General features: G+C 47.3%; 1 protein-coding gene and 1 non-coding gene across 2 annotated transcripts in view; one reads left to right on the top strand and one right to left on the bottom strand.

Annotated features, from left to right (window-relative positions):
- Myo10 (myosin X) overlaps window positions 1-25,493 on the top strand; it is a 213,467-nt gene that overhangs the window by 95,993 nt on the left and 91,981 nt on the right. The window contains exons 4-6 of the mRNA XM_028868176.2: window positions 14,999-15,186; window positions 23,423-23,557; window positions 25,077-25,201. Coding sequence (XP_028724009.1) covers window positions 14,999-15,186; window positions 23,423-23,557; window positions 25,077-25,201 — 448 coding nt within the window. The remainder of the gene's footprint in view (window positions 1-14,998; window positions 15,187-23,422; window positions 23,558-25,076; window positions 25,202-25,493) is intronic.
- LOC114692465 lies at window positions 7,337-7,525 on the bottom strand. Its single transcript, XR_003734421.1, has one exon. It is a non-coding gene; the product is annotated as a U2 spliceosomal RNA (small nuclear RNA).

Here is a 25,493-nt window from a genome sequence, read left to right as displayed (position 1 = left end):
GGTGTAATGCTCAATTGTCTTTAGTGTGAAGAAAGGTTTGTTTGTTTGCCTTCCTTTACACTGTGGAAGCGCCTTTGTTTGGTCTTGTTTTTCAAGATAGGGTTTCTCTGTGTAGCTTTTGGAACCTGTCCGGAACTCACTTTGTAGACCAGGCTGGCCTCGAACTCACAGAGATCCGCCTGCCTCTGCCTCCCGAATGCTGGGATTAAAGGTGTGCGCCACCACCGCCGCCCAGGGAAAGTGTCATTTTTGCCAGGTTGACTCTCAGACAGCCCTGCAAAGAGGAACCCAGTTGCATCCCAGTCCCCTGACTATGAGTCTTCAGATTGCAGTGTTTTCCGTATGTCCCTCAGAAGAGGTGGCATTCATACAAGTTTGTGTAAAAGTAGCCACATTATTTGTGCTCTGCACACACAGGCGGTGTGCATTCATTCTTTTCTTGTCAACAGTGAGTTGAGAGCACGCATGCCAGCCACTGCCCCGTGTGTTTTCATTTTTAACACTGAGATCTGTCACACACTTGCTAGGTTTTCTAACGACTTACGTTGCCTTTTTTGACCCAAGGATGCCGGCAAACACCTAGTAATTGTGCAGTAAACATTTGAAAGGTGAATGCCATGCACATTACAAATAGTCTGTTCTAACTGATACTAGAACATGAAGCTTGGATTTTTTTTTTAATTTTTTAATGTAATATGCTTCTTGCACTTATTTCTGAACTCATGCTCTTCTGTTATAAGAAAATAGATGGACATTCTTATTACACATTTTCAGCAGATAAGAAAGTAGGTCAGTAGGTCAATCCTATCCCAGGACTTTTAAAAGCAGAGCCTTCTAAAAAAGATTTTTTTTTTTTATTCTGTTCTCTCTTTTCATGATAATAATGTTAAACCTGATAGCTAAATTGCCCAGTAAATCTTTGAATAAGATCTTGGTCCTGTTTTTTAACGTAAAGTTCTTTTCCATCTCTTTTGAGGGAAAAGTACACGGTTGTTTCGTACGGAACTTGCAGTAAAATTAGTTAGTTATGCCCCAGTGCGTTTTCTTTTTGAGATGTTCTTAACTGTCTTATTGCCCAGGAAGGACACACCGTGACTTTGTCATTTGCTGTCCTGTTGGCGGGAGGTACAGTCCCTGTGAATGCTCCAATGGAATCAAACTGCTCACAGTCAAAAAAGCCACCACTTCGTCTGTGTCTCAGCTCTGTGTAATGCCTGTTTAGATCTTAACACGTTTAGGGGGGATTCTCTGAATTTTGCTAAGGGTGTTGTCTTAATTTTCTCTTTTGGATGTAACACAGTGCCATAATTATGCTCAATCAAAACAGCTCATCTATCTAGTTACAGTGTGTAGACGTGATGGATAAAAGCCGTCTCACAAGCTGAAATAAAGGTATCTGCAGGCCTGCACTCCTTTCTGGGGGCTCTAGGGGTATCCATTTCCTGTTCATTCCCCTTGCCAGCAGAATTCAGTCATGTGCAGTTGTAGACAGAATCTGTTCTTTATTCCTGACTGGCATCTGGAAGGAATTCCCAGCTTCCAGAGCCCCCTACATTCCTTGTTACCATAGTTTGTAGCTTATAAATCCTTCTGTGGCTTCATGTTTTTCCTCTGGTCACATGGTTATTCTCTCTCTCTCTCTCTCTCTCTCTCTCTCTCTCTCTCTCTCTCTCTCTCTCTCTCTCTCTCTCCACCCCCCCTTCCAGGAAAGGTGACAGTTTTTAAATGTCATGATTAGATCAGAGCCAGGGAGCCAGGAGATAGCTCAATCGGTGATATGCTCGCTGAGTAAGCATAAGGACCCTAGTAAAAGCCGGCCTGCAACTGTTAACACCAATGCTGGGTGGGAGAGCAGACAGACAGATCCCTGAGGAGTGATTAGCAACCAGCCCAACTGAGTCAGCAACTCCTGGGTTCTCAAAGGCAGAGTGAAAAGTGATTTAAGAAGACAGCTGACATCAACCTCTGGCCTCCTCAAGTGCATACATACATGTGCATATGCCCCTGCCTGTGTGCATACATGAACACACACATACATATACACCCCATGATTTTTTTCTTTTTTTTCTTTTTTTTTTTTTTTTGGTTTTTTGAGACAGGGTTTCTCTGTGTAGCTTTGCACCTTTCCCGGAACTCACTTGGTAGCCCAGGCTGGCCTCGAACTCACAGAGATCCGCCTGGCTCTGCCTCCCGAGTGCTACACCCTATGATTTTATTATAAAATTAAACCAAATCAAATCAGCAGAACCCCTTGGTAATGTGCCTAGCTCCATTCACAGTCATACCTATGGAGTCTCGTCACTACAGATATTTAATCACAGTTTCTAGGGATGAGTGTGGGTCTGGTTCTTTGCGGAGGAACTGGTGTTCTGCCTTCCATTAATGAAAAGGGACTCCTGGTAGTAGGCTCCATTCACGCCGATGTCCTGCCGTGGCTTTCTGCTCTGAGTTGGTAGGAAAGACCACCTCCAGCAAAGAAGTCTGCTGTTGTCTGCTCTCTGCTCACATGGAATTTATCCAGAGAAAACTTGTTTTTCCTACCATTTACCATCCACTGTGGAAAAGGTAAAGAATATCTTGAAAAACAAAAGGCTTGAGACAAATGAGCATTGAGCCCCATTTTTCTTCACAAGCCCCTTCAGCTCCACATGGCTAATTTAATCTTTCAGAATTTTCCGTTTTTATAAATTGTTTTTGTAAAGGTCAGCTATCATAGCCCTCTTTTTGTTAGAGCTGTTTTGAAATAGAATAATATGAGGCTTCAGAAACTTTAACTGTTGTATTTTCTTATCCAACTTACTCATCTCATACCAACAAGTTTTGATTTAGAAGGCTCCCGCCTGGAACTTGGCACCACGTTCAGGGGCATTTGGAAGATGTTTAGAGCATGTCCCTGGCCTCAGCCTGCAGTTTCGCAGGAAAGAAAACCCAGAGCTAACTGACAGCATGCACACTGAGCAACTAAAGGTCAACCCTCACCGAGGGACAGAGGATGTGAGTGCAACACAGTCTTCATTCGAACCCTGTCGCTGGAGCCTCCAACACGACCTGTGTCCCTTAACTCCTCCTGTGGGAGGGTGTATCCCTGCCCTGGGAAAAGAGAAGCTGAGCAGCATTCTTCTCTGGGAGTGTCTGCAGGCCCCAGGGCTCTGTTCCGCCACTGGCATGTTTGACTCCATGACCTTCCTGAATCAGCTCCATTCTTCCTGACATTGCCCCTTTGCACGCCCTGATTTAGACTCGAATACTGGATTCCTTTCCTGGAACTCCAGGCCCTTCTGTGTCAAGGGCCTTACCTCATCTGCCTTCTCATCCTCTCCTGTTCTTCACTGTAGCTCCTCACTGTGGCCCTGGCTTCCACTCTGGGCCTCCTTGACATATGCCTACTAGTCTTCACTGATGGTCCTTGGGTGGGGGTGGCGGTGGGGGTCTGAGGAGGGCCTCTCCTCCTTGGTCCCATCCCTTCCCACCTCCTGATGAGAACTGATGAACATATCCCACAAAGATGAAAGTTTGGTTGTATGTGAGGGCCTCACTAAAAGGAGAGCAAGTTAGACTGTGACTCTAGAACCAGGTGTTTGCTGGGAAATTAGCGGGGATAGACATCCAAGGTTAGAAAACCCTAAAGCATTTGTTTTCAACTGAATAACTGTCTCTCTGGAATATTTGACAGTATCTGAAGACATTCTTATTAATTATTATAGGTAAGTTGAGAAATGCTAATGATCTCTAGCCACTCAAGGCCCTTGAATGCTTCCTACCAACCTATGCAGCCTCTACCACAGGGGATTATCTGCCCAACTTGTCACAAGATTGGGGACCCCCACCCCCACCATGCTGATTTGGAAAGTGTGCAGTTGATGGCATAGAGTCCACATTACCTCTATTAAAAGTTTATAAAAAGTGACTTTCCCTGGACAGTTGATAGGGATCTGATCTGCCAGCCAAGAGTGTTTGAATAATTCAGCCTTGAAGAGACGGGGATTTTAGACCAGCATAGAGATGGAATTAAGGCCTTAGGTAACAAGCAGACAAGAGAGCGAAGGAAGCATTCCCAGCTTGTGAAGCATGATGGCAGGGAAGCCTGACACCAAGTGTTGGCAGCCCCTCAAGGAGACGAGAAAGGGTTTGTGGGTTCTGGAGGCCTGTCCCACTTGTCCCTGGAGTCTGGATCATCTCAGATTGTCTTAGCATCTGAACAGTGTTGACTGGAGCGGATGAGTTTCCCCTGATTCTGGCAGCAAGCTCCGTGTCCAAGTGCAGGCGGGGACTGCCAGCTCGGTGGTGTGGCAGCTTTGCCTGCTGCCAGAGGGAGGAGACGCACATTCCCTCCGTTACAGCATCTGTCAGTTCTGAGTTAGTGTTCCGGAGGAGACTCCTCTCCCAGCCACTAAGGAATGGCTCCAGACCACATCACTGGAGCCATAGGGAGCCTGCATTTATGGTGTTGAGGAGGGCCCCAGAGGAGGCCTTGTGTGTGTGTGTGTGTGTGTGTGTATGTGTGTGTGTGTGTGTGTGTGTTCCGCCCAGTTTGTTGGTCTTGCTGAACAAACAGCAGCAGAGATCAGGATCAAAGGAGCTGGCTGAAGAGTCAGATTGTGTCTGAAGATACATGTTCTGTGAGCAGGGAAGACGCTCTACTCCCCATTCATTTTTAGCTCTTTCAAAAATAGCCCTTCTTGGTTTAGGTGGTATTTCAGCTCCAATATGTAAAGGTGTGCATCGTTCCTGAGTTACTTTTGAAGCTTGCTTCTGGAAGAAAAAGGCACTAATAGAGAAGTTCTGGCCAGTCAGTGGCCTTGTTGATTTCGGCAGACAGTGAGTGACGTGGCGTTCGCCTCCGGGAAACCATGAGTGATGTGAATGAAGATGGACATGTCCTGTCGTGGAGGTTTCTGTTTGGGGCACACCATAACCAAAATTTGTGTTCCAAAGCAGAGCTTTTAGTTTGCTTCTGTCTATTGTCAAAGCCAGTATCAAAAATCTCTACTTGCCACAGATTTCAGGAGGGCCTAGAGCTTGGACGTTTAGTCGGGTTTGGCATGTGGCACACACCAGAAACAGCTGTGTGGTTTGGTTTGTGAGGAGGCTCTTGTTTTCTGACTGTTTTTTTTTTTTCACCCTTACTTGAAATCAAGATTTGTGTTGCCAAGATGTAATTGTAACCATCGGGCTGGTTCTGTGTATTCCCAAAATTTACTCAACTGTGCCCTCAAGTCTCCACTGTCCACATCCGCACACGGTGGCGGCAGCTATGGCCGCAGTTAGGACCTGTGTTTCTGTGATGTTCCGCACACACTCTGACTTGCCTTTGGTTCAGACTCCTTTCAACAGGAAGAGAATTTGAAACATAAATTCCTTCCCAGGAAATGGGGACACTGCAACTTCTAAACCTGGGTACTGAGTTTCAGGGATGTTAGTGTCTTTTAAAAACGTGTTTAACATTTAACGTTTTGTTGTTGTTGTTGTTGTTGTTGTTGAAAAGTGTTTTCACGTTTTGCAACCAGACCATGGCAAATGGTTTTCCTACACAGAAGGACTGAGCAAAGAGCACCCTTGGACAGAACGAAAGCATGGGTATGTCGAGGAGGGTGTTTGCAATGGATGTCCGCAGCACATCCATATCAATTTAGCCCTGCCGGACTGCCGGGCTCTGTGCTGGGCTCCCGAGTTGCAGAATTCCTCTTGTTCACAGTAACCTTTGTGGAAAGATTGCGTAAGTGGAAGGCACTTAATTGACTGGTGAGGACAGACATTAGCAAACCATTGACTGCAGCTCCGGGAGACAGTGAGCGAGCTGAAAACACTGAGACCAGTGCCTGAGCATCAGGATGAGGAGGCAGCAGAGAGTGTTCCTCAGCCTCGATGCTGGCTGCACGAGTTTGGAGCATTTGTGGGGACGTTTGGCTAAGGAGGAAAGCAGCTCCCGTGGCAGCATTTGAGTGTGCACAAAGACACACTTGAGGCACTTATCCACTGCAGGCCATTCAAAACACTGGAACAAAGGCCACAAACCCCTGATCAGGACGGTGCCCAAGACCAGAGTTAATGAACTTCATTGAACTCCTGAGAAACGATGGCAGAAGCTAGACACGAGTTGTGGGGGCAACAAAATTTTGGCCTAACACTAGAAGGTAACAGATCTGGGAGAAGAGTTGACCAGTAAACCAAACTGGAAATGGTGATGTCTTCATTATAGAGAGTCAGGGAAGCAGAATCCAATTCTGTAGTCACATTAGCTGGCAGGGAGGCTGCATTTACTTTTTAAAAAATTATAAATTTTGTTTATTTAATTTATTATGAATCTCCTATTCTCTCTTTCCCTTCCTCTCCCTCTCTTTCTCTCTCCCTCTCTCTCTCCCTCCCTCCCTCCTTCCTTCCCTCCCTCTCTCTCTGTGTCTGTCTGTCTGTCTGTCTATCTCTGTGTGTGTGTGTGTGTGTGTGTTCATGCACATGCATGCCATCATGCCATGGTGCACATGTGACAGGCAGAGGACAGCTTGTAGGAGTTGATTGTCTCCGCCATGGTCCTGGGGATGGAACACAGGTCACTAGGTTTGGTGACAAGTGCCTTTTTTCCTGTGCCATCTTGTTGGCTCTAAGACTCTGACTTTCTATAAGATCACTGGTTGCCATTTGGCTAGGTCTGGTGCCGTTGTCGAGGTGCAGCTCTGTGGGAGGAGACAGGTGCTCAGGAGAGGCTAGCCTCGTCGTCCAGGTTGGATCTGAGCCATCTGTGGGGCATCCGCAGGAAGAGATGCGGCAGCCCATTGAGGAAATGAGTCTCAAGCTGAAGTCCACGCAAGGTAAAGATTTAGAAAGTGAACCACCGCCATATTGAACTGGGATGACAGACAAGAGGAGAGGGAGAGATGGTGGGTGGAAAATAAATCTGAAAGAAGTGATTTCCTCCTCTTGACAGCTTCTGCCTTCAGGAAAATAGCCCATAGCACAAACTGTAGATAACCAGTTTCTCTGGTATGTTTCGGCCTACTTGACCTCTGCCACAGGTGAAGAGAGTTGTTAGCGGTGACAATAATAAACGCCTCTGACTCATGGAGCGCTTCCGGATAGTAATCATGTATGGTAATGGAGGGGGGCCAGGCTATAGCTGATCAGAATCTTGGTCTAGAGATGTTAAGCCATGGATCAGGGAGCGTGGCACTAGAGCTGAGGACCAGGTGTTTGCGCTTCTCTAGACCCTGCTGTCCAGATTAGCTGCTCCATTGGGGAAATTCTGACATCCCACATGGCTACCTCCATGTCTATAACTCAGTGCAGCTAAAACCTGTGGGTCCTGCAAGATTTTTTAAATTATACTTGATTTTACTGTAAGATGGGGAATACCCTTCCTAGAGCTACTACATTACCGAGCCAATGTGTGGAGTGGACATAACAAGCTACTCCATTTTCCTTCTCTAAAAATACACTTAATATATCATTCTTAGATACAGGGGTGCATCCGATATAAAACTGACAAGAACAGTGACTCCACTTGATCTCAGTCAGAAGGCCAAGAAGTTATGTGCATGACTAAAAAAAAGATAAAAACAAAACACTTTATTAAGATATACAACATGGTGTTTTGACATACACTATGAAATCAAATTAAATTTTTGATGGGTTAGATATAGGTACATTCTGTTTTTGCAAGCCCTGAATTTTGATAGATTTGGTGTTGAAGAAACACAATGAGTTTCTCTTAGCATTTTTAGGCGACATGTGCAGAGGGCTGTTCCGAATTATTAAAATGGGCAAGGAAGTATGTCTTTCAGGGTAAGCTATGTGGAACTCTCCCTGGCAAGAAAGTTTACATGCTTCAAAAATAGGATGCATTTTCTATTTCTGAACAGCCATAAAAATGACTGTGTTGTGTAGTGCTGTGGAATGCTTTGGAATCCAGCATGCAGAAGCCGGCACCTGCGTGTGTCCGGCCTTAAGCTGCAGAGTCATCATGGCCATTTTTGGAGCAGTAATAATACCTTTTTATAGAGTGCAGACTGATCAAAGCTCGCCAGCCATGCTGCTTCGCAGCTGTTAGGGTCTTTACAGTGCTGGGCCCTTCCGCCCCACTGGGTAGCACATGCCGGCCCCTTGTCCTGTTCTCCCCTTCTCCCTCCACCTGCCACTTTGACTTTAGCTCCCTGTTGCATTTCTCTGACTGATTACTGACCTTCTAAAGACACAGCCTGGGTTTCAGAGACAAAATCACTTTTGCAAAGGGTGGCCTCCTTAACTGGGGAGCCGTCTTTGACCATGATTATTTTGGGCTGGGTTTCAAACACTGTGACTTGTTGTTATTTGGGTAGGCTATTGTGAACAATGGCTGGAGTGGTTGTTTCTAAATACACTTCCATTGTGAGGTTCAGAAGTGTGCTTTGGTACCTACACTGGCACAGACAGTTAAAGTTTTATTAAACTTTAGTCCTTCTGTGCACTGAAGCCATTGTTCTGAGAAGGCGGTCACATATCACTGAATGGTGGGGATGATGTCTGAGAAAGGATCCAGGCAGTTTGGTGATTACGTGGACATCAGCGAGTGCGCTAACAGAGTGAGAGCACCGTGAAGCCCCTCTTGTATAAACACTCCTTTCCTTGACCCAAGTGTTCTGTAGTTGAGTAGGGTGTTATGTGGCCTTTTCAGAGGTGGTATGAAAGGAGACTGGGAATCATGGAGAAACGGCTTGTGGAGGTTGAATCCAAGTATGGTGAGGCCCTGAGCAAGGCAGTATCTTGGATGAATTCTAGATGTAAGTCAAAAAGAGCACACAAAACAGGGACTCTGGCTGAGCTGAGCTCTGTGTGTTGGCGGTAGAGACCATTGCTGTTAATCCACAGTGTGGTATCTGTCAAAACCTGATTCCCATCCTTACTCCTACTGACCCACCAAGGAACTGTAGAGGCGCCATCTTCATGTCATGGAAGACGTTAAAGTGGCGGCCTCTTCCTGCCTACATGGAAGGGTCTTGTTTAGCAACTAAAGGCTGATGATATGCATAGATAGCCCTCTTTGCCTGGTGTCTTAGTTACTATTGCTATGAAGAGAGACCGTAACCAAGACAAGCCCTAGAAAGCATTTAGCTGGGGCTTGCTTACAGCTTCAAAGGATTAGTCCATTGTCATCGTGGCAGGGAGTGTGGTGTAGATAGGCAGGCATGCTGCTGCAGAGAGGTACCTGAGAGCTTTACATCCTAATCTGCAGGCAACGGGCAGAGAGGTAGAGAGGGAGGGAGCTAGGAGACAGACAGACAGACTGAGACTCAACCTGTTGTGGGTTTTTGAAACCTCCAAGCCTACTCCCAGTAACACACCTCCTCCAGTAAGGCCACACCTCCTTCAACAAGGCCACACCCCCTAGTCCTTCTAAACAGTTCAACAACCAGGGGCTGAGCATTTGAGCCTATGGTGGGGTGGGGGTGCATTCTCTTTCAAACCGCCACACCTAGAATCATGAAATGTCAGCTAAAGTTGTTTGGGGAAAAATGTAGGCTTACGATTCATCTAAAGTCCTGTAACAAAGAACACTGTCATGGTGCCACAAGCCTATCATCCTAGCACTTGGGAAGCTGAGGAGGGATAATAAGGCCAGCCTCAGCTACAGGAGAACTTGTGTCTTAAAAAAGAAGAAAAATTCCTATGGCAAAGGGAAAGTTTTTGGGCCCTGGAATCCGTTAAAAGCAGCGCTGTGGTATTGATGGTGATAAGTGAAAATAGTAAACCTCTTGTATTCAGGTTGGAAGAGCTGTATCCACCCTGTATACCAACAAGGGTATTGTAAAGCAGACATTTGTTCTGTCGATACTGGGAACCAAACCCAATCCTCTAACATGTCAAGCAAGTACTCTACCACTGAACTACATCCCCCAGCTCCAACTGCTTGGTTTTTAATAATCAGGTTACAGCTCCACTTGATGTCATTTCCCCGACAGGGAGATGTATCCCAAACTGTATTAGGGCAGGAAAATTCAACTGCTAGGCTGGGCAGAAGCTATAAAAGTGCACGGAGTGTGAAAGGCCAACACATATCTTAGAGTGGGCAGCCTCTAAGGCACTCACAGTTTCACTAATAATTTACCTTAAAAGGTACAAAGGTGGTTGATTTTTGTAGCACTGGAGATCAGACTCAGGACTTAATACACCTAAGCAGGGCTCTGCCTCTGAGTTAAGTCCCCGGCCCCAAAAGATGAGAAGTTTTCAACATACTGAAATGTATGTCTAAAATGAAAAGTAAGAGAACAACTCCGTTTGGTATCATCCATTATCTGCTTTCTGCAATAAAGCTCTCCTGTTGGCAGACCACTTTCGGCCCCCCAAGTCATCCCTCAGACATAGCCCTTCATTCCACAGGCCATCACCTGTGGCACCATTCTCCAGTGGAGCCATCGGGGTCCTCTGGCAGCATTGACCTCAAGGGCCTGCAATGATTTCAGCATAGATTGGCAGGTCATCTACCTTGTCCACTGTGGGCATCGTGTGTGTGGACGCGGAGCTTGGCCGAGACCAAAACTCCTCAGGGATAGGTTAAATCAGCTACTCCCCGGTGTTTGAGGACACAAAGGCACATGCTGAAGACTTCAGCAGTTTCCTTCCAGGCTGTGGAAAAATCAAGGTTTCGGGGCAAGAATTATACCTCTCAGCCATGTTTTTATGACTTTGAAGTTCTCGATAGCCTGGCCACTCACGAAGCGAGCGGTAACTGAGCAGAGCACCCTCCCTGTGTCCCAAGAGCCGGATGTGAAGGTCAGAGTGGCTTTAGGAGATGTGCACGGTCACTGGAGATGCTGTGACATTAGGCAGTTAGTCTTGTCCTTAAACCCACAGCAGCCCTGATGGCCTTGTCTTCTGTCTATATCACGGACTCTAGAGAATCTTGGTTAAGGTGACTATTGGCATCCATGGCTTCCTCTCTCCTGAAAGGTGGTGGCTTCGCGAAGGAGTCTTGAGATGTCTCTAGAATGGTGTTAGTGAGCTTCAGGTCACGGGCTAGCTGTAGTTGGTGGCCCTGGGTGGTAGTGGCCACGTCAGTGGGGAAAGGAATCATAGTGCTTTTCATGAAGTTTGACAAGTATGGCCGCTGAGATATACCACACATTTCCAAGCTCTGTGGACTGCCTTCAAGCAGAATAGCTGTTGCCAGAAGTACCCAGCTTCCTTTGACCCCAGGAAGCACTGTCATTGGGTGGGAACAGCATGTGGACCCAGCCTTTCGGGCTGTGTGTAACCAGCACAGTTGCCAGACTGATCGTTGGGAACTATTTCACTGGGCAAGTCCAGCCTGAATTACTGCAAAAAAGACCATTTTGGCTGCTCTGTCTCTACCATTGCTAATGAAGGTCATTATGTCTCTTGTTTACAGAGCAATCACGCTATCCATGCTCTCAGAATGAGCCATATCCCAAAGGATGCTGTGTGATTTAGAGGCTCCCCAGTCATAAAAGGGGAACATGGCTTTGAGGCTGCAGCAGAAATAAGCACTTTGTTTTTAAGCAAGCTTGCAGAAAAGAGCATTGAGAATGACTGATAGTTTTAGAAACAAGGGTGGGGATGGGAAGATGGAAGTGCCTGCTTTGCAAGGAAGAGATCTCAGGTTCGGGTCCCAGCACCATCATAAAAATCTAGGTGTGGTAGCACTTGTCTTAACCCTACTCCTGAGGTGGAGGGAGGCGGACTCCCGGAGGAGCTCACTGCTGGCCAGCCTAGCTGAATCAGTGAGGTCAAGGTTCAGTACGGGATCTGGTCGCAGAGGGATGGAGAGTGGTGCAGTGGAGAAGAGCACCTGCTGCTCTTCCAGAGGACCAGATCCCAAGTGCATGTCAGATCGCGCACAAATGCCTGTAACCGCAGCTCCCGCAGATCCAGTGACCTCTTCTGGCCTCTACAAGCAATACAAGCAACCCACACATGTTGCATACACACACACACACACACACACACACACACACACACACACACACACATTTTAAAGTAAGATACCAGGCATCAACCTCTGGCCTTCATAGGTATGCATGGGAGGGAGGGAGGGAGGGAGGGAGGGAGGGAGGGAGGGAGGGAGGGAGGGTAGACGGCTCAGAATTTTACAACACCATACAAATGTTATGAATAGACATGCAGAATAACCAAGACATGATATATCATTTTAACAAATAGTCTCATTAATGATAGGTATACAACTTTACACCAAATTAAGTGAATCCGATGTGGAAATCTACTGAAGGCAGTACTGGTGGCTATCATATTCTACCTGTCCCAGGCCCAGCTCATGTGCCCATCTAAGCCGTTATGTTGATGGCATGTAGTAGCTCCTCTGCTGGCACATTTGGCTTTCTAAAGAGTGATGGCATTGACCGTTGACCTCTGTTGATGTGAGTGAAAAAGTATCGCACAGTGAAAGAATGAATGCTTTTGATTGATGATTAACAGCATTAAAAAACAGCACTAAGGGCAGAAAGGAGACAGACGGACAAAATGGAGCCTGGGTATCTCCTCCATAGAGACTAACACGTGAAAAGGGACCAGAATGCCTGCGTGTCACCCTTCTCCCCCCGCAGTGGGAGGAGTGGCTTCTGTCTTTCTTTCTGGCTCAATTTTCCCTACAGAGATGTGACAAAGAGAAGTGGACTTTCTGGGACATCTGTATTTCCAAAGACCTGCACATTTACGTAGAAAATGACATTAATTTGTCTGATTGAGGTGAACTTTATTTAACATAAAGTTGGTCACGTGAAGTCTATGAACCAGTGAGACACGGTGCATTTAGGATGTTGAGCAGCGCCCACTTTAATCTAGTCCCCAAATATCTATATCACCTCAAACGGATACCTGGTACTGATGAACCGTTACCACCCGCAGGGAGTTCTTTTCAACCCTGATCCTCCTGTTTCTGTGGCCTTGCCTATTCCGGAAGTGTCTGGTGTTTCCAAGCTGGTATACTTTCAAACCCTCTACATTGGTATATAAGCGCTGCATTCCTTTTCTGTGCCTAGAGATTTTTCCGTTGTATGGCTATACCACAGCCTTCTCACGTTTTGATCTGAAGGTAGGCATTTAGGTTTCATACCCTTTGGCTGTGTGGATAATGTTGCTTTCAATATGGGTGTGCAAATGTTTGAAGATCTGCTTTCCATTCTTTTTGGTTATAAACCTAAGAGTGCAATTACCATGGTAATGCCATTCAGGTTTTTAATCTCTTTTTGGTTCAGACTAGTTCCCCAACCTAGCCTTTCTTACGTTTAAAAAGTTGCTCTGAACATACATTACTTTGCCTGGTGTTCTTGGCAGTTACTGTGAATATAAATCACTACAAATTATTATAATGAGGTACAGATGTTCTCAGAATGTTTGGACTTTCTGTCTACCTTTGCTGCCCCCCTACCCTGTAGGGTTGCCGTACTTTAACGAATGTGGTAACGGAAGGTTCTAGCGTTAGGTGCCTGGATTCAGATCTCACCTCTACCACTTACTGACTCCGTGGCTGTTGTCAGAATTTTCTCCTCACTCCCTAGTTTCTTCACCTGAATAAGAAAAATAGGTGTAGTGGGGCTGCGTGCCTCCCAGTCATTGTGAATTCTGAAGGGGTTAGGCCTGCGTATGGCGTGCCCCAGCTGCCATGACAGAACCCCACAACACAACTCGTACTTCGTGGTTCCGGAGACCAGGGGTCTAGGCACAAAGTGGTCAGCAAGTGTGACAGGTTCTTTCTGCCTTTTTCCACTGGCCTGCTTCCAAGTGTGCGTGCCTGGGCTCTCGGCCCGTTTTTTATGAAGACACCAGGCAGAATTGGATTCAGATGCCCCCTAGGAGCCTGGGTTTAAATTGGTCACCCTTTCAAGGCCCAGTCTTCAAGGGCAGGTGCTATTTTTAGGTACTGTGGGCCAGGGCTTGGACACATGGGAAATGGAGAAGGACACACGGGCCCTGGTAAAGTCGCAGCAAGTGTGCCCCCTAGGAGGCGGGAGGTGTCTGCAGGATGCTGCTTCCTTGTGTTGACTTACTGCCTTGGCTGTGTGTGACTCCGGGAAAGCTGGGGAACCTAGATGCAGAAATGCCAATGATGAAGTCCCTGGGGAGGGAGCCCATAGCTTTAAGTTGTGGTAAGTAGCTTGTGCTCTACTGCTGGCCGGGAGGGGGAGGGGCGGCTGAGTAATTTCCGCCCAGATGTTGGCTGAGAAAGGTGATGTTCCCAGGCATGGATGCCCCTAACAAGTTAGATGGCACGTCATGAGGTATTGCAGCATTTCCTAAACAGTCTCCTCATCATGCTTAGAAACCTGTGGCTGCACAGCGAGGTGTGATGGTGCATGCTTTTAATTCCACCACTCGGGAGGCAATGACAGGCGGATCTCTTGGGTTCGAGGCCAGCCTGGTCTACTGAGCAAGTTCCAGGACAGCCAGGACTACATAGAGACTTATTTTTGAAAAACACCCTAAAAAGTGACTGACAGCCCCTAACATGGGGTTTGCCCCTGGGATAGTTATTTTAACATCCCCAGTGCTGTGGACCGTGCGTCCATAGCAGGTGACCTCCACGAGTTTCCCCACACCCAAACTGCGTTCCCCACACTCAGTAGTACCGTCTTCCCTCCCTACCCCACCCCCTCCCTGCCCGTTTTTTTCTATTTTTTGCCTTTGTCACCTGCTGTTTCATAACAGCCACTGGTGGAGGAAGGGTACCGGAACTGCCTGGGCTTTGTGCCAGGAAAGGATTGCGGCCGGGGAGGTCACCTGGGAACAGGGATTTGGTCTGGGCTCATCGCCATCCTCATTCGCTGTTAACCTTTCCCAGAAAGCCTGCTCTGAACCGGCTCGGCGCACCTGCGCAGTGACAGGATTAGGGCGTAGGGCCGGCCGGCGTGGGCCATGGGCACCGAGGCCCGGTGAGACTCTCATTTCCCTGGGTCGGTCCAGGTCCCTGTGCAGAGTGCAGAGCAGGTGAGGTGTGATCCGAGCCTGGCTCACCGCCCCCCGGTAACGCTGCCCGGTCCTTCCCCTCTGCTTGCAGACCTACATCGGCTCCATCATCGCCTCCGTGAACCCCTATCAGCCCATCGCCGGCCTGTACGAGCGCGCCACCATGGAGCTGTACAGCAGGTGCCATCTGGGCGAGCTCCCGCCGCACATCTTCGCCATCGCCAACGAGTGCTACCGCTGCCTGTGGAAGCGCTATGACAACCAGTGCATCCTCATCAGGTGAGCCAGGGGCGGAGAGGTGGGTGTAAGGGGGAGGCCCGACGGTCCCCAGCCCAGCGCAAACCTGCAAGCGCCGCTGGTGGGATAGGAGCCCTCCAACCCCCTGGCTCCTGCTGAGGACACTCAGAAGACACATGGAGCTCGCAGATGGACTGTGCCGGGTTGCGTTTTTGCCCCACCTAGGCCCTCCACTCATTCATTTGTTCGACCATCGTTTATACATTCCCGTTTTCTTTTCCTTCCTCCCAATTTTCCTGAATTATTCTTCAGGCTATTTCGTGGATAAAGCACGGTCAGTCTGCTTATTTAAAGATAGATGGCTGTTTCATATTTGAAATATTTTACGTATTTTAGAACGCTAGTCATGATGCTCAAGTATTTGAACAAGACTGCCTTTTTCTCTGCTATGATAGAAATCACCCTAGATAACAAAGTCCTGATTTTAAGAATTTTTTTTTATATAATGTGATGCCCCCAAACCAGTGGTTCTCAACCTGTAGGTTGTGACCCCTTTTAGGATGGCTGGCCCTTTCATATGGTTCACCTAAGACCTTCAGAAAACATGATTCATAACAGTAGCAAAATTACAGTTATGAAATAGCCGGGCAGTGGTGGCACACATCTTTAATCCCAGCACTTAGGAGGCAGAGGCAAGGCGGGTCTCTGTGAGTTCAAGGCCAGCCTAGTCTATAGAACAAGTTCCAGGACAGGCTCTAAAACCACACAGAGAAACCCTGTCTCGAAAACAAGCAAACAAAACAAAACAAAAATATTATGGTTTGGGGTCACCATAACATGAGGGAATATATTAAAGATCACAGAATTAGGAAGCTTGAGACCCACTGTCCTACAGTTTACCTCTGAATTAGGTGGAGAAAGAGAGATTGCTCTGCCTATGTTAAGAGAATGGTACAAGGACATGTTTATTTAAAGTCATTCTGTGTTAGCTATGACATGCCTGTTTGAGCCAAGTCTCACTTTGCGTCTTTGGTTGTCTCTGAGACAGGATGTTCCTGTGTCGCTCACATGGGTGTCCAACTCACACACGCCCTTCCTTCTGCCTTGTCCTCCCAAGTGCTGGGATTCCTTGTGTGTCCGTCAACCAACATTCCCAGCTCTTACTTACTGGGAAACTAACCTACTAGGATCCTATACCATAAAAACCTTTCCCACTAAGAACCACATTTTAAGAAGAACTGGAGTACGGTTTGTTGTTTTTTTTTTTTAATAATTTTCTTAAATTTTATCGTTAACGAATACAAATTGGCCCACAGCATACATCCTGGTGGCATCCCATTAGAACTTATTGTTTGTACTGGGAGCCTGTTCCGGGGGGGATCAGCATGGCCTGGGTGATGTCCAACACAGATATGATGAATGTGCTCAGGTTTCCATGGAGTATCAAAGCATTTCATTCATTTATCCCTCCAGGCATCCATTCATTCATAGGACATGACTGCTGCTGAGGAGTGACAGCCCACGGAGCTGCTGTTGTGAATGACTTTGACAGCTGCTTTACATGGCTTTCTAGCCCCAGCTTGTGGGAAAAAAAAAAAAACATTCTATTATTTCAAGAGGCAGGAAAGTGGAAAGGACAGTTTGGGTTTGGGGGAGGGCAGTAGATAGACAGCCCCAGGATTTCCAGTTCCGTGAAAGTAAGACACAGGAGACAGATGGAGAGCCGTATGTCACTTTTAGACTTCAAGCCAATCAAGCTGGCCAAAACTGTAGCCCCATGTTACACAGACAGACCACCTGGTCATGGATGCAGCCAGGTAATAGGGGGGCTTCATCACCATGGGAGAGCAATTCCCAGATGGTAAAGGTTGGATCTGGGACTGAGCAGAGCATGCCCTACCCCCATCTCCTCTCCCCAGACCAGAGAAACTCTTCCTGTCAGGGGGAGGGGTTCCGGTGGAGGTTCTCCCACAGACCCCAGGCAAAGCAATGGAGAGTGTGCCTGAAGACATTTGAGATGTGTTCATACTGTCATATAATGGCTAACGTGTTTTTACAGGATTATGGTGTATTGTTCACTGTGCCAGGCTTGAAGGCATGGGACCCTTTTGGAGGCTTTGATGTGGTCACTCTATAATGACCATTGCAGGCGCCACACAGTTTTCATACTGCAGGATCTGCCCATTATACTTGTTGAAAGTTTCCCTGCTTTTTGCCCAACTGGAAATTACATGCACATGACTGACTGAGCTAATTTCCCCTCCCCCAAAGCGTGTGGAGAGATGGACTCTGTTCTCTTCGTCAGTATAGTACTTAACGTGCAAGGCTGTAGCAGTAACTTGGACAGAACTGTCAGGGTATTCAGTAATTCAAGCAGGGATCGTGCTGATTCAAAGCTAAGCAAAGTGAAGCTACCCACTTTGTGCAGAAATAGCTTTAAAGAATAGCATGCCTAATAAAGTAACTTGACCTGCGGCGCAAGTACCATGTGAGATTGTAGTTTGGGTTTTGCCCTTTTAAGTCAGGGTCTATGCATGTAGCCCAAGCTAACCTTGGACTCAGGATGCATGAATCTCAGTCTGCTGAGGGCTAGGATTAGAAATGTGCTACTGGCTGGGTGATGGTGGTGCACGCCTCTAATCCTGGCACTTAGGTGGCAGAGGCAGGCAGATCTCTGAGTTCAAGGCCAGCTTGGTCTACAGAGTAAGTTCCAGGACAGCTAGGGTTATCCAGAGAAAACTCTGCCTCAAAAAATGTAAATAAATAAGTATATGAATAAATAAGAGAAAAAGGAAAGAAAGAAGGAAGGAGAGAGAGAGAGAGAGGGAGGGAGGGAGAGAGAGAAAGAAAGAAAGAGAGAAAGAAGGGAAGAAAATAAGCAGCTTGATTATGGATATTTTTAAGGTAACTTTCTAGATTTTTTTTTAAAGATTTGTTTATTTTGTATACAGTGTTCTGCCTGCATGTATGACTGCAGGCCAGAAGAGGGCACCAGATCTCATTACAGATGGTTGTGAGCCACCATGTGGTTGCTGGGAACTGAACTCAGGACCTCTGGAAGAACATCCAGTGCTCTTAACCTCTAAGCCATCTTTCTAGCCCCACCCCCCCTCCTTTTTTTAAAGAAAGGCTGTCCTGGAACTCATTGTGTAGACAGGCTGTCCTCGAATTCACAGAGATACACCTACTCTTGCTTCCTGAGTGCTGGGATTAAAGGTGTGCACCACCATACCCTACTCTAGAAATTTTAACGTTTAGAATTTGAAGTCATTTTAGCACATGAGGATACTGTTCTGAGATTAGCAGGAAGCAGAACATACCATAATATCAAATTGTGCTTCACAGTTAGGTACTGAGATACTTGGTACTGATAAGTGCTTGCCTTGTTACTTTGGGGGACAGTGGTGGATGAGAACATGACTGGGACAACACTTGCTAGACCAGAACAGTTGGGGGAAAATCAGTGCCGTCATCATGCAGGTATGATAAAGCAGAAGACGGTGGTGTTTTTATCCACAGGCTGGGGAGTGAGCACCAAACAGGCAGTTCCCAGCATGCACGCCTTCCATCCCAGCACTGGGAGGCAGAAGCAGGGAGTTCCTCCTCCTCTTCTCCTCTTTCTCCCCCTCCTCTTTCTTCCCCTCTCCCTCCTTCTCTTCCTTCTTTTTCTCTTCCTCCTCCTCTTCCTCCTTCTCCTCTTCCTCCTCCTCTTCCTCCTGTTCCTTTTCCTTCTCCTCCTCTTCAGGGGAGGTGTGGAAATTAAGAGAACAAGAAATTTTAAAGCTAAGTTGCAGGACACAGGCATCAGTTTGGTTTTCTTGGGCCTGCTCTGCCCCCTGGTGGATGACATGTGTCTTTCTAGTCTCACAATATTCTCTCACGCTATTGACATTAAAATCAGAGGATATTCGATTCCTAGCCCTCCACATTATCAAGCAAATAGAAAAGGAGCCTGTTTGAAACCTGACAGGGTCTAGTGGTTCAGCCTTGGCTGACATCCCCAGCTGGCTGTGGTTGCGCCAGGCCTTTAGAGTTCCGTTCTATACCTCTTTGATCTCCATTTCAAGATTGTTCTGCTCCTAAACTACATTTTTGAAAAATTAATTTTTAAAAAACGTATGTGTGCTGGGCAGTGGTGTCACATGCCTTTAATCCCAGCACTCGGGAGGCAGAGCCAGGTGGATCTCTGTGAGTTCGAGGCTAGCCTGGGCTACAGAATGAGTCCCAGGAAAGGCGCAAAGCCACACAGAGAAACCCTGTCCAAAAATAAAGATAAAAAGCACATATGTGTGTGTGTGTGCTGTGCCTGCATGAGTTAATGTGCACCACATGCATGCATGCCTAAGGATACCGGAAGGCATTGGCTCCCCTGTATCTGGAGTTATAGGCTGGTGTGAGCTGTCAGATGTGAGTGTTGGGAACCCACCCAAGGTCCTCACAAGAGCAACAAGTGCTCCTAACTGCTGAGCTGTCTCTCCAACCTCTTAAACTCTGTTTTTATTTTACCTTTTAATGGACACACCTTTGTTTCTTGAAGTGTGTCTCGATGAGTGCTTGAGCCAAGTTTGTGTATTGGGTCAGAAAAGGACCACATGGCACAGGGAATAAGTTGTGATTCACATTAAAAAACAGATGAAGGGCATAGGTATGGGAAGATCTAGGGAAATGAACTACATGGAGAAAGCGCCTATCTTTATAAGCCTCCGAGAACCTTTTCTGTGGAGAAAATGAGGCTTGGACCTGGTAAGCGAATGACTGCGGAGACTTGAACTTTAGTCTCTGCTCCCACAGAGTGGTGCTTCCTGCTGCAGTCATTATGTAAGGACTTTGTTTAACTTGCTAAGACCTTTGGACTTAATCCTTTAGACACTAGGACGCTTCTTCACTTGGCTACCAACTAGGAAATGATAGAAATTAGATTTGGTCTGATTTATATTTTGTGAGAATTGTATGGTTTTTGGAATGCATGTGGTTCTGTAGCATGCTTGGCCAGCAGCTACAAAAGGGCCAGAGAGCTTCCATTTTGGGTTCTGCGATCTGCTCCGTAGTGCCTGAGCGTCTCCGTGTGCAAACAGATGAGAGGGCAGAGAGATAAGGTGTAAGGACCAGACACCGTCGACACATGCATGGACCTAGAACACTGCCAGCACCAATGTGTCCTGTGAGCAGACCGACCGGCCGGCATCCCCATGCATGGAGAGTCTGTGCATGCCGGTACCCTCTCCTGCAGGGGCCCGGCTCGCTTCCCTGTTGCTTTCCAGGACACATGGTGTCCAGCATCTTTGAGCCTCACCGCCCCTGGTTCTTGACGTCTCCTTTATGATAATTTGGCATCATGACTCAGGAATCACTAGTGTGTTACATGTTGCGGGTGTACATTTGGTTCTGTGGCTAATTGAGTCACCCTGGTTTCCCCTCAAGCTGACTCATTCTTTTTTGAAGCACAGTCTACCTGGTATTTCTCCTTCTCTGACCCTATCGTTTCTTCTATCTTCTCTCCTCCACCTTTTTCCCCCTCAGAGTTTCCTTGGTCCCCCAGCACCCCAGTTCCACCTCAGCAACTTCTCCAAGTCCTCAGGTATCATACCGCCATATCTCATGGGTACCTCCAGGGTTGGGTTCTGAACGCTCATCATTTTCTCTCCAAAATATGTTCCTCCTCCTACCTTTCTCAGCCTGATTCTCCAGCTGCCCTCTCCCAAGACTGAGGTCTGGAAGCCACTCTGTTCTGGAAGGTTTCTGTTTACCTATTTGTCTGTCTGTCTGTTTTTGAGTCAAGTATGCTAATCTTAAGTATACAGTTTGGTGAATTTTGACAGATGTGGAAACTGTTGGCAACACCCAGGTCATCATACTGGTAAGCTCACTGGTACCCAGATCATTCCTGAGCCTCTGTCACTGACTGAACCCCCAAACTGGATCTGCCAGGGATCCTGTGCATGCTCCCTCCAGTCCAATGAATTCCCCCTCTACCTCTGTGTGTCAGAGGATGAAAACTTGGGTTTAAGGAACCTTGTCTATTTCAATCACGGAATTTTCCATTAGTTTTTCTTGGCTTTTATTTGCTTGATTTTAGTCAGGGTCTTGTGTAGCCATCAGCCTTGGCAAAGATGACTTTGAACTTCTGATTCTTCTGCTTCTACCTCCTGAGTGCTAGGATTGTAGGTATGTACCACCATACCTGCATTATGTGGTGCTGGGAATGAAACTCAGGGCTTTCTGCATGCCAGGCAGGCACTCTATCCAATGAGCCACACCCTCAGTTCTGCCTTTTGTTTTTAAAATTCAATCAGCGGTACCTGTCAGTTCAATGTGTACCTGTTAAGACATGAGGAGTCATTTGGCTGTTTCCTTGGACCTTTCTCCCCTAGCTTGTGCTCTACTCAGTCTTAAACAACTTCAGTGCCAGCCTTACACTAAGCAATAGGCTGTGCCTGGGCCAGGTGTACAAAGAGGGCTGTTAAGATGATTCCCATTACCAATGAAAGATAACTCAACCCAAACTGGCTTGACTCACACATTCTATTATCTCAAGCACCATTAAGCAGGACAGTTTCTGGGTTCTTAGACTCAGTTGCCCTAAGTAGGCTTATTTCTGGGTTCCTTGGGTTTTGCTTTTTTAATCACACAGTAGGTGTGGGTTTGTGGGTATTTGTTCTCTGCAGGAAGAACACATTTCTCCCTGTCTCTGTTTTGTGTGGAGACCGTGCCAGGACCCCCAGACCCATTGCCATAATGCTTTTTTAAAAATCTGGAATGATGATATCTCCTATGCTCAACCTTAATGCTTACAAAGAGGATGAGGTGCCTGTGGTGGGCCTGGACCAACAGATGTTCCCTGAGTGCCCAAGACACCCAGCTTGACTTCAGGGATGTCTTATCACTTGAGTCACTTCTTCTTTTTATGAAATGTGCTTAATCATTCACCATGTTCCCAGTAGCATCCCTGTCTCCTTAGGGTGCCCCAGAACATGGACCCAGGGACTCCTGTCCGACTTCCACCAAGCACTTCCACCCTGCTGCCTCTGTTGGCGTCTGTTGGGCTCTTTCTTACTTGCCCTTTGCTTCTGCTTTCCTTGGAAGTTTCGCTTCTTGCTTCTTCGATCATCCCCCACGCTACTCGCTGAACACTTACCCAAACTAGACGGGGCGCTCACCTCCAGATCTCTTTTGTGCTTTTCCGTCCCCTCTCTAGTTGTATCTCATGTACACAGGATCTGAGCAGCCACAAGCTAGGTAACAGCTAAGCCTGGCGATGGATGGCTGGAGCCGATCTTGCTGAAGGGACCCTTCAGCCCTTCTAGAGTATTCTCTCAAGGGCTTTGCTCTTTAAGGTGACCTTAATGGACCCAGCTCACTCACCAGCCCTGGGCGGCATCATCCAGTACCACCTTGCCTGGCTTCTGTGCTTCTGCTTCATTATTATCTTACCCAGAATCCTCCTGTTTTCTCTGTGGGAGTTTGCCAGACTCTTAAGGCACAGGGGAGGCATCCTTTGAGTCCCCCATCGGCCTCCTCTGTCTGAAATGCTCTGTTCACTTTCCCTTAGCTGTTACTAATGCACAACATCCACAGGACTTTGGAATCAGACACCCTAGTGTTCAGATCTGACCCAGGCCTTCAGCCCTTGCCTCTTTCCCTTGCAGAATCGCTGGGAGGATAGTCACGTAGTGTGGGTTTCATCCTTTCATGACACTGGTGGTTTCATTCTTGAGCTCATTCACCCACCTGCACTGTTTCCCACGCAAGCACCTGCTACTGTGCCCATTCATTTAACACCCACCCTCCTGGAGCCCAGTGAGCAGGCGGTGTTGGAGTGCTGGGGATGTGCTTGGGAACAAGACAAAATCAAGATTCCTGCACAGGCAGAGCTTCCCATCTTTGAAAGGCACCGTCTAGCTCCGAGTCCAGCATAAGAAGCAGCATGTAGGAGGCCGGAAGTGGACCGGCCTGCAGGAGAAAGAGCTTCGGCTCAAGTTCTTTAGCCACATTGACTATGCGAGTGTCAGCGGAGGGCATGCATACGCGACAGCAGACGTGGAGGTCAGAGGGCAACTTGTGGGAGTCGGTTTTCTCTCTGTGTGTGCCCGAGAGTGAAGTCAGGTCATCAGGCTCGGTGGCAAGCACCCTGAGCCATGAGCCTTCTTCCTGGCCTGGCAACAGGGATTTTGATCTCTGCTCTCCCTGGTGTTAATGGTGATTTGTTTTAAGGACGGCAGTTGTTTCCAGAATACTTGTCTTTCCTTAGAAACCCAAACCTGTGCGGTTTGTCTTTCAGTGGTGAAAGTGGGGCCGGGAAAACGGAAAGCACCAAGCTGATCCTCAAGTTCCTGTCCGTCATCAGCCAGCATTCTTTGGACCTGTCCTTACAGGAGAAGACATCCTGTGTGGAGCAAGCCATCCTCCAGAGCAGGTATCACATTGGTTTTCTTCCTTCCAAGTGATAGGGTTTGCTTTTCTTTAAGAATGGAGTAGCTAAAGTTCGTCTATTTCTCTTCCTGGCTTGCCTGTCAGGATTCCTCAAGAGATCTCTGCTGCAAACCTTTCATCCCAGCCTGGGAGGCAGAGGCAGGCAGATCTCTGTGAGTTCAAGGCCAGCTTGACTTACATAGAGAGTTCCATAGAGATGACTTAGTGGGCCTTTGTCTCACCTCCCAACCCCCACCACTGACACCTCCCCCCCCAAAATAAACAGTCTTAATATGTACCCAGCACTTTCTGGAACCTTCAGCAACACCTGCTTTGGCCGAAGCAGTTCCTGGACCCTCCTTTCCAGTTGGGCCATTCAGGCTGATATACCACGAGGTTTTGAGAAGCAGTCTGTCTTCAGCTGCCCGATTGCAAAGGACTCCAGTGCATACTAACCCAACTGCCATATGCAGTGAGCTAGCTTAGCCTTTATAACGAGGAAGGTGCTGTCCATGTGAGCAGAGTGCATCTTCTCAGCCTCACCCAGAACAGATCAGCAGTAGTGATCCTTGGAACCCTGACTGAGGGCTGCGAGGCCGGGTGTCATCTACAGACAACTAACTTGGAATCTGATTTGTGCCTGGTAGGGTGGTAGAATTAGTGGGACATTACAGAATCCCAGATACAGAAAGCTGTCTCAGGCTCAGCAACCTGCAGCCCTAATACAGTTTCCCGCAGCTTCTTTAATTGGGCTTACAGCTCAGTGGTAGAATGCTTGCTTAGCATATTCAAGATCTGGGGTACCAGGTACACACTCTCCACCCACATTCTTTTTTAATTGCAGTTAAATACTTATACCTTTAATTTCTAACCATCCCCTCACATACAGCTCAGGAGCAATGGTCATCACCATCCATTTTCAGACCTCTGCCTCTGCCTCCTGCAGCCTCCTTCGTAAATAATTTTCTTGGGACCCTGCCCTGCTCACTTGTGTTGTTTCTGGCTGCTTTTAAATGACGGTGCCAACGCTGAGGAGTTTCAGCAGGGACCACATGCTCTGCAAAGCCTAAAACACTCTCTGGTCCTTTGCAGAACTTCCTGTGACACACTTGGTCTATCCTGACTCCATCTTACGGTTGGAGCTCATCCAGAATGTAAAATAAATTATCTCCAGGCCGTGCAGCCGATGAGTGAAATGTCCAGAATTGAGGGCTCTCCAGCTCCTATATGTGAGCCTGGGTTCTTGTGTGCAACTCCTGGGCTGTGTGTATCCGCCACGTTCACTTGTGCAGAGCTGAGCCACGTGGTCCCCTTAGCTATGTGGCTTCCTCTTGAAGTGCAGCCATCTCCTTCTTCTCATTAAAGGGGATGTTCAGGAAAGCCCACTTCAGCAAATGCTCAGAAAAGCCGGCTCCTCTTTAAATAAACGGAGTCAGGCTGGGCCCCGCTGCACAGATTTATGCGGTCTGTGAGTTTGAGCATTTGCCCTGGTTAACGCCCTGCCGTCCCTCCTCTGTTCACAGCCCCATCATGGAAGCTTTCGGCAACGCGAAGACAGTATACAACAACAACTCCAGTCGCTTTGGGAAGTTTGTGCAACTGAACATCTGTCAGAAGGGAAATATCCAGGGTGGAAGAATTGTAGATTGTATCCTGCTTCGTTTCACATTCATCTTTGCGCTTGGCTCTATCAGTCAGTGGACACTTGGCTCACTTGTTATAAGGGCCCCCAAAGAGTGTGAAGTACTTGTTAACGCTAGTTCAGGCTCATTTTTGCTTTAATATTCGTGCATTTGTCCTGTTTAATGATTATTCTAAAAGATAAATGGCCATTTTTCCTATGGAAATATCACATATTATGCCTGTAGTCTAGCTTCATCATTTAATAATCTGTTTTCTGTTGCTGTGATGGAATGCCTGAACGGGTACTTGATAAAGAG

This window comes from Peromyscus leucopus, chromosome 11 (genome assembly GCF_004664715.2).
Source record: "Peromyscus leucopus breed LL Stock chromosome 11, UCI_PerLeu_2.1, whole genome shotgun sequence".
Taxonomy (NCBI): domain Eukaryota; kingdom Metazoa; phylum Chordata; class Mammalia; order Rodentia; family Cricetidae; genus Peromyscus; species Peromyscus leucopus.
The sequence above is the reverse complement of the archived record's forward strand: the minus strand, read 5'-3'. Positions and strand labels throughout refer to the sequence as shown.